The sequence below is a fragment of the Mesoplodon mirus genome (genome assembly GCF_964341445.2).
Source record: "Mesoplodon mirus genome assembly, chromosome: 6".
NCBI classification, from domain to species: domain Eukaryota; kingdom Metazoa; phylum Chordata; class Mammalia; order Artiodactyla; family Ziphiidae; genus Mesoplodon; species Mesoplodon mirus.
This window is the reverse complement of record NC_138982.1, coordinates 72501208-72510601: the sequence shown is the minus strand read 5'-3', so window position 1 is coordinate 72510601 and position 9394 is coordinate 72501208. Positions and strand designations below refer to the sequence as shown.

Below are 9394 nucleotides of genomic sequence, written 5' to 3'. Positions count from 1 at the left end.
AATTTAATAAATGAAGATCATTTTTTAAACCTCAGTAGAATGGTTGGCATATAATAAATACTGAATAAAACAAGTTAATTATACTAAGATTGTTTTAATTTGATAACAGCTTTTATCTTCAGGAAGGAACTGCCACAAATATTTGACTATTAAGACAGAACTTTACCTAAACATATATGAGTATTTTCCATTTACTCCTGAAATGAAAGCACAAGCATTAAAGGAATTTCATGGAACGTTTAGATAGGTCCGTTTTATGTTGCCAGGGGAGTGGTCTATTTGAGTGGTTTTTTTCTCTAGAATGCCTGAAATCAAAGGAAAATATTAACCTTAAAGGTGACTAATAGTTAAAGTTCCATTTTCGGGGTATCTTTTTTTCTCTAAAAATGAAGTACACGAGTATTCTGGCCCCCGGAGGACTTTAACAGTAGCTTTCTACCAACCACAGCCCCGGCTATTGGGCAGCACAGATACCGCGAGGTCTACGGGGCGGAGCCTTGGAGGGGGCGGGGCTTCGCGTGACATTTTGCGACTAGGATTCCACTGGCTTCACGGGCAACATCTTTCGCTGTCTGTTGCGTAGACGAATCGGCGTGACGAGCTGAAGATTCGAAGGCGCCAGGCCCAGCCCCGCGCCAGACGCCGTTCCCCTAGAAACCTGAACTGCAGGACCAACTGCAGGAGGCGGCCCCGGAGCTCCGAGGACTCGTCCCGTATCGCGCCGTCCTGCCGTCGCCGCATCGCGCCGCCCCGCCCCGGCTTGCCTCAGCCGTCGTCGAAACCCGTCACAGCGTGCAGGATCGAGCGCCTCCTCGCCCTCTGCCAGGCCCCGGGGGCGCCGTCCGTCGGTCGAGGTCATGGGCAAACGGCCCCGCAGGCCCAGTGCCTACCCTGCGGACTGGGGGGGACCGCAGACCGAAGGACCCGGCCCCGCCAAGCGCCGCCGAACGGAGGAGCCCGAGGACCCCGAGTCCGAGTCCGAGGCGGCGCCCAGCCTGGACAACCTGACGGGACCTCCGGCCGCGGACGCGCTCACTTCCGTAGTGGTCCTGCCCGCCGGCTGTGCCCTGCACCTGCCCCTAGATGGCGTCGACGTGCTGCTGGCGCCCAAGCCCACGTCCGTGCTGCAAGTGTCTCTCGGAGATCACATGCTCATGCTGGTCCCCGAGGCCCTCCTGGGCTGGGGCGTGGAAGGCCCGTGGGGACAGGGCCTGCAACGGGCCGCTTTCCTGAGCGCTCCAGGGGAGTACATGGCCCGGGAGCCGGGATTCTTCTGCGCAGCTGTCCCAGAGATCGCCCGCCAAGAAGAGGCCAACCAGGAGGAAGCAGACGCCGAGCTCCTGCCGCCTGGGATGGAGGCTGAAGCCGGCTCCGTCGCTGAGCTCCGCAGCCCCACCGCAAGGGTGTCGGGACCCAGCGCGCAGGGCTTTGTCCCAGAGCCCCGTCCTCGGGCGCCCAATCCTAGTCCAGAGAAACGCTCTCCTCACCACGACGACAACCTGCACTTGCACCTTCGGGAGCTCTCCCTCGACTCACCACTCCAACCTCTACCTCCCTCTCCGAGTCCGGGTCCTCACGAGCGCCCCCAACGCCCTTACCGTCCTAAGCGCGAGGCCCAGAGATGTCTGTTCCCGGAATGAACTGCACCGCGGGGTACACACACACACACACACACAGACACACACACACACACAAATTCTGGCTACCATCCTGGAGGCCCAATGGATTTCCCGGCGTCTTTTACACTGAATGTCCTACAACCTGGAAATTAAGCATCTCGTGGGCCAACAACTCCTTTTCCCCTCCAGACTGGCTATAGTAGCAGGAGAAGATGTCAGGAAAAGAAAGCAGACTCTAGACCTCATCTTTGAAATGGAAAATCCGCCCAGGGATACCGGACAATGTGTGTTCAGACGTCTGGACTTCTTTACAACATCATTCTCAGGCCTATCCATTCCCGCTCGTTTGCATTGGTTATTTTCTCTCAAATTCTTCTCTCTCCAGCACCATACCCTATTGCTACCCTATTTCTCCCCAAACCAATAAATAACTGGATTTCTCATGTTATATGTTTTCCCATGCATTTATGAAGATTTTTAGCCATGGCTTTTCTCTTTCTTGGTGTTTTGAGCTGCTCTCCTGGAAAGTTGCAAAATAGTATGATGGTTACTATACATAATTGTATGATGTTTGTTCATAGCTTCCTCTTAACCTGAGGAAGTTCTCTTCCAGTCAAGTTCACTTTTCATTATGAATAAATGCTGGATTTTATCAGATGTTTTCAGCATGTATTAGGATATGCATTTCCTTTTTAAATCTCTTCCTCCGGTTATTTTGACTCAGAGACTGATGTAAAATGTTTGCATTCCTGCTATTCCACATTATTCATACCTTTGACATTCTACCCCGAGTTTTTTCTTTTGTAAATCAAACCTCTAACTCTTAAAACATTAATTTAGGGGCCTCCCTGGTGGCGCAGTGGTTAAGAATCTGCCTGCTAATGCAGGGGACATGGGTTCGAGCCCTGGTCTGGGAAGATCCCACATGCCGTGGAGCAACTAAGCCCATGAGCCACAGCTGAAGCCCACGCACCTACAGCCCATGCTTCGCCACCAGAGAAGCCACTGCAGTGAGAAGCCCGTGCACCTCAACGAAGAGTAGCCCCCGCTCACCGCAACTAGAGAAAGCCCGTGCGCAGCAACGAAGACTCAACGCAGCCAAAAATAAATAAATAAAAATTAAAAAAAAAAAACATTAATTAATTACCATATTTCTTTCACATTTTTACAAAAGAAATAAAATCTACAGGTAAAGCTGAAAACAAGATGGTTTCAGTTTTTTTAAACATCAATACTATTTATATTCACCAACATGCTTCACCATTTCCTCTCTACCTTTTTATTCCTATATTCCACTCTCAAAGTCTAGCCTCAATTTTCTTCTTGCTGAAGAATATACTTTAATAGTTCTTTCCACTATACCCTATGTGTAGTAAATTATCTTGGTTTTGTAAATCTCAACATGTTTTGTGTAGTACACTCTCATAGTCTTGTATATCTGAAAACTTTTATTATGTATTCATTCCTAATTCTAAAGTGTTATTTAAGTACTTTAAAGACATTACTCCATTGTTCTGCCATTTTTGATTGTTGTTGCAGGCAAGAGGTCTCTGCCAATCAAGTTGTTGTTCCTTTTATATTTGACTCAGCTGTTCATTAGCACATTTTTAAATTTTATTTTATTTTTTAATTGAAGTATAGTTGATTTACATTGGTGTGTTACTTTGTGGTGTACAGCAAAGTTACATATTTTTTCCATATTCTTTTACATGGTTATGGTTTATTACAGGATATTGAATATAGTTCCCTGTGCTATACAGTAGGACCTTGTTGTTTATCTGTTTTACACTGAATACATGATAGTTTTATATCTGCTAATCCCAAACTCCTAATTTATCTCTCCCCCACCCTCTTTCCCCTTTGGTAAACATAAGGTTGTTTTCTATGTCTGTGAGTCTATTTCTGTTTTGTAAATAACTTCATTTGTGTCATATTTTACATTCCACATATAAGTGATATCATATGATATTTATCTTTCTTTGACTTACTTCACTTAGTATGATAATCTCTAGGTCCATCCATGTTGCTACAAATGGCATCATCTCATTCTCATTTATGGCTGAGTAGTATTCCATTGTATAGGTATGCCACATCTTTTTATCCATTCATCTGTAGATAGACATTTAGGTTGCTTCCATGTCTTGGGGTTTTTTTTCATTCATTTATTTATTTATTTAATTTTTGGCTGTGTTGGGTTTTGTTGCTGCACGTGGGCTTTCTGTAGTTGCAGCGAGCGGGGGCTACTCTTCGTTGCAGTGTGCAGGCTTCTCATTACGGTGGCTTCTCTTGTTGCAGAGCACGGGCTCTAGGCACGCGGGCCTCAGTAATTGTGGCATGTGGGCTCAGTAGCTGTGGCTCGTGGGCTCTAGGCTAGCGGGCTTCAGTAGTTGTGGCACACGGGCTTAGTTGCTTGGTGGCATGTGGGGTCTTCCCAGCCCAGGGCTCAAACCTGTGTCCCCTGCACTGGCAGGCAGATTCTTAACCACTGCGCCACCAAGGAAGTCGCCAGTTGGCTATTTTAAATAGTGCTACTATGAACATTGGGGTGCATGTATCTTTTCAAATTAGAGTTTTCTCGGGATATTTGCCCAGGAGTGGGACTGCTGGACCATATAGCAACCCTTTTTAGTTTCTTAAGGAATCTCCATGCTGTTCTCCATAATGGCTGCACCAATTTACATTCCCTTCAACACTGTAGGAGAGTTCCCTTTTCTCCACACCCTCTCCAGCACTTATTATATGTGGACTTTTTAATGATGCTCATGCTGACCAGTGTGACGTGATACCTCATTGTAGTTTTGATTTGCATTTGTCTAGTAATTAGTGATGTTGAGCATATTTTCATGTGCTTTTTGGCCTTCCGTATGTCTTCTTTGGAGAAATGTCTATTTAGGTCTTCTGCCCATTTCTTTCTTTTTTTTTTTTTTTGTGGTATGCGGGCCTCTCACTGTTGTGGCCTCTCCCGTGGCGGAGCACAGGCTCCGGATGCGCAGGCTCAGCAGCCATGGCTCACGGGCCCAGCCGCTCCGTGGCATGTGGGATCTTCCCGGACCGGGGCACGAACCCGTGTCCCCTGCATCGGCAGGCGGACTCTCAACCACTGCGCCACCAGGGAAGCCCTACACTAAAGTCTTTAATGCATTGAGATGACTTTTGTGTGTGGTGTGAGATAGTGGTCTAGTTTCTTTTTTTTTTTCTTAGCATGTGGCTGTCCAGTTTTCCCAACACCATTTTTTAATCTAAATTTATTTATTTATTTATTTTTGGCTGCGTTGGGTCTTCGTTGCAGTGCATGGGCTTCTCATTGCAGTGGCTTCTCTTGTTGCGGAGCACAGGCTCTAGGCACACGGGCTTTGGTAGTTGTGGCACAGGGGCTCAGTAGTTGTGGCTCGCGGGCTCTAGGGCACAGGCTCAGTAGTTGTGGCGCACGGGCTTAGTTGCTCCGTGGCGTGTGGGATCTTGCCAGACCAGGAATCGAACCCGTGTCCCCCTGCATTGGCAGACGGAGTTTTAACCACTGCACCACCAGGGAAGTTCCCCCGTCACCATTTATTGAAGAGACTGTCCTTTTCCATTGTACGCTCTTTGCTTCCTTGCCATGAATTCATTATCCATATATGTATGGGTTTACTCCCAGGTTCTCAGTTATGTTCCATTGACCTATGTATCTGCTTTTCTGCAAATATAATGCTGTTTTGATTATTGTAGCTTTATAATATAGTTTTAAATCAGAGAGTGTGATACCTCCAACTCTGTTCTTTTTATCAGGATTGCTTTGGCTGTTCAGGGTCTCTTATGGTTTCATGTAAATCTAAGACTTTTTTATTCTATTTTTGCGAAAAATATCCTTGGGACTTTGATAGAGATTGCATTGAATCTGAAGATTGCTTTAGGTAATAGAGACATTTGAACGATGTTATTTCTTCCAATCCATGAGCACAGAACACTTTTCCACTTATTTGTCTCCTCAGGCAAGGGAAACACAAGCAAAAGTAAACAAATAGGATTACATCAAACTAAGAAGTTTCTGCACAGTAAAGGAAACCAGCAACAAAATGAACAGGGAACCTACCTAATGGAAGAAGATACTTGCAAATCATATATCCAGTCAGGGGTGAACATCCAAAATATAGAAAGAACTCACAACAACAACAACAAAAATAAAACAACCCCCAAATGGGTATAGGACACTTTCCAAAGAAGACATAGATGGCCAATAGACACATGAAAAGATGTTCAACGTCACAAATTATTAGAGAAATGCAAATCCAAACCACAAAAGTCTATTTCTCTTAAAGTCTATGTCTCATGTAAGTATTGCTCCCCAGCTTTCTTTTTATTTCCATTTGCATGGAGTATCTTTTTCCATCCCCTCACTTTCAGTCTATGTGTGTCTTTAGCTCCGAAGTGAGTCTCTTGTAGGCAGCATATATATGGGTCTTGTTTTTGTATCCATTCGGCCACTCTTTTTTTTTTTTCAAAACAAACAACTTTTTATTGAAGTATAGTTGATTTACAATGTTGTATTAGTTTCAGGTGTACAGCAAAGCGATCTATATATGTATATATTCTTTTTCAGATTCTTTTCCATTATAAGTTATTATATACAAAATATTGAATAGAGTTCCCTGTGCCATACAGTAGGTCCTCATTTATCTATCGCCCTATGTCTTTTGATTGGAGCATTTAGTCCATTTACTTTGAATAATTATTGATGTGTATGGTCTTATTGCCATTTTATTAATTGTTTTGACATTGTTTTGTAGTGCTTTTTTCCTCCTTTCTTCTTCTTTCATTCTTTTGTCTTGTGATTTGATGACTATCTTTAATGTCATGTTCAAATCCTTGCCTCTTTTTTCTGTGTGCATCTATTATAGATTTTTCTGTTTGTGTCTATCATGAAGTTTATATACAGTGATATCTTGTTATATGTGATTGTTTTAAGTTGCTGATCTCAAATCTCAAATGCATTTAACAACCCTACAATTGTACTCTCCTCCCCTTATGATTACTGTGTTTGACATCATATTTTACATCTAAGTATTTTGTGTATCCCCAAACTGCTTACTGTAGATACAGATGATATTACTACTTTTGGCTTTTAACCTTCCTACTAGCTTTGTACATGGTTGATTTTCTATCTTTACTGTATATTTTTTTAATCTGTCTCCTAAGGCAAAGGAAACAAAAGCCAAAATAAACAAATGGGACCTAATTAAACCTAATAGTTTTCACACAGCAAAGGAAACCATCAACAAAATGAAAAGACAACCTACTGAATGGGGGAAAATATTTGGGAATGAGATGACCAATAAGAGGTTAATATCCAAAATATATAAACAGCTCATACAACTCAATAGGAAAAAGCAAACCACCTGATTGAAAAACGGGCAGAAGGAACAGGATAGAAAGCCCAGAGATAAACCCACGCACATATGGTCACCTTATCTTTGATAAAGGAGGCAGGAATGTACAGTGGAGAAAGGACAGCCTCTTCAATAAGTGGTGCTGGGAAAACTGGACAGGTACATGTAAAAGTATGAGATTAGATCACTCCCGAACACCATACACAAAAATAAGCTCAAAATGGATTAAAGACCTAAATGTAACGCCAGAAACTATCAAACTCTTAGAGGAAAACATAGGCAGAACACTCTATGACATAAATCACAACAAGATCCTTTTGGACCCACCTCCTAGAGAAATGGAAATAAAAAACAAAGATAAACAAATGGGACCTAATGAAACTTCAAAGCTTTTGCACAGCAAAGGAAACCATAAGCAAGACCAAAGACAACCCTCGGAATGGGACAAAATATTTCCAAATGAAGCAACTGACAAAGGATTAATCTCCAAAATTTATAAGCAGCTCATGCAGCTCAGTAGCAAACAAACAAACAACCCAATCCAAAAATGGGCAGAAGACCTAAATAGACATTTCTCCAAAGAAGATATACAGACTCCCAACAAACACATGAAAGAACGCTCAACATCATTAACCATTAGAGAAATGCAAGTCAAAACTACAATGAGATATCATCTCACACCAGTCAGAATGGCCATCATCTAAAAGTCTAGAAACAATAAATGCTGGAGAGGGTGTGGAGAAAAGGGAACACTCTTGCACTGCTGGTGGGAATGTGAATTGGTACAGCCACTATGGGGAACAGTATGGAGGTTCCTTAAAAAACTACAAATAGAACTACCATGTGACCCAGCAATCCCACTACTGGGCATATACCCTGAGAAAACCATAATTCAAAAAGAGTCATGTACCAAAATGTTCATTGCAGCTCTATTCACAGTAGCCCGGAGCTGGAAACAACCTAAGTGTCCATCATTGGATGAATGGGTAAAGAAGATGTGGCACAGATATACAATGGAATATTACTCAGCCATAAAAAGAAACGAAATTGAGCTATGTGTAATGAGGTGGATGGACCTAGAGTCTGTCATACAGAGTGAAGTCAGTCAGAAAGAGAAAGACAAATACCGTATGCTAACACATAGATATGGAATTTAAGGGAAAAAATGTCATGAAGAACCTAGGGGTAAGACAGGAATAAAGACACAGACCTACTAGAGAACGGACTTGAGGATATGGGGAGGGGCAAGGGTAAGCTCTGACAAAGCGAGAGAGAGGCATGGACATATATACACTACCAAATGTAAAACAGATAGCTACTGGGAAGCAGCCGCATAGCACAGGGAGATCAGCTCAGTGCTTTGTGACCACCTAGAAGGGTGGGATAGGGAGGGTGGGAGGGAGGGAGACGCAAGAGGGAAGAGATATGGGAACATATGTATATGTATAACTGATTCACTGTGTTATAAGGCAGAAACTAACACACCATGGTAAAGCGATTATACTCCAATAAAGATGTAAAAAAAAAGTTTATACAACTCTCCTCAATACTCTGTAATAACGTATATGGGAACAGAATCTAAAAAACAGTGGATCTATGTATAACTGATTCACTTTGCTGTACACCTGAAACTAACACAACATTGTAAATCAACTACACTCCAATAAAAATCAATTAACAAAAATGGGCAGAAGAGGTGAACAGACATTTTTCCAAAGAAGACATAACAGTCGGGCAACAGGCACATGAAAAGATGCTCAACATCACTAACCGTCAGAGAAATACAAATCAAACCACCATGAGATACCACCTCACACCTGTAAGAACACCTAACATCAAAACGACCACAAATAACAAATGTTGGCTAGGTTGTGAAATAAAGGGGACCCCCGTACACTGTTGGTGGGAATGTGAATTGGTGCAGCCACTGTGGAAAACAGTGTGGAGGTTCCTCAAAAAACTAAATAGAATTACCATAGGATACAGCAATTCCACTCCTGGGTATACATCCAAAGAAAACAAAAACACTACTTTGAAAAGATACATGCAGCTGAATGTTCGTGGCAGCATTATTTATGACAGCCAAAATGTGGAAACAACCTAAGTGTCCATCAACAGATGGACAGCTAAAGAAGATGTGATGTGATACATATATGCATGTGTGTGTCTGTGTGTATGTATATACTCAGCCATAAAAAAAGAGTGAAATTTTGTCATTTACAACAACATGGATAGACTTGTAGGGTATTATGCATAGTGAAATAAGTCAGACAGAGAAAGACAAATACTGTTATGTTATCACTTAAACATGGAATCCAGAAAATAAAACAAACTAGTGAATATAACGAAAAAGAAACAGATTCACAGATATAGAGAACAAACTCGTGGTTACAAGTGGGGAGAGGCAAG

General features: G+C 42.7%; 1 protein-coding gene across 1 annotated transcript; it reads left to right on the top strand.

Moving 5' to 3' along the window:
• Nucleotides 1-857: 857 nt before the first annotated feature.
• LOC309806600 (proline-rich protein 23C-like) lies at nucleotides 858-1640 on the top strand (the record flags this gene model as incomplete). Its single annotated transcript, XM_082625486.1, has 1 exon — nucleotides 858-1640. One exon carries the CDS (start codon nucleotides 858-860, stop codon nucleotides 1638-1640), a length of 783 nt encoding a protein of 260 aa, XP_082481612.1.
• Between the last annotated feature and the right edge of the window lie 7754 nt (nucleotides 1641-9394).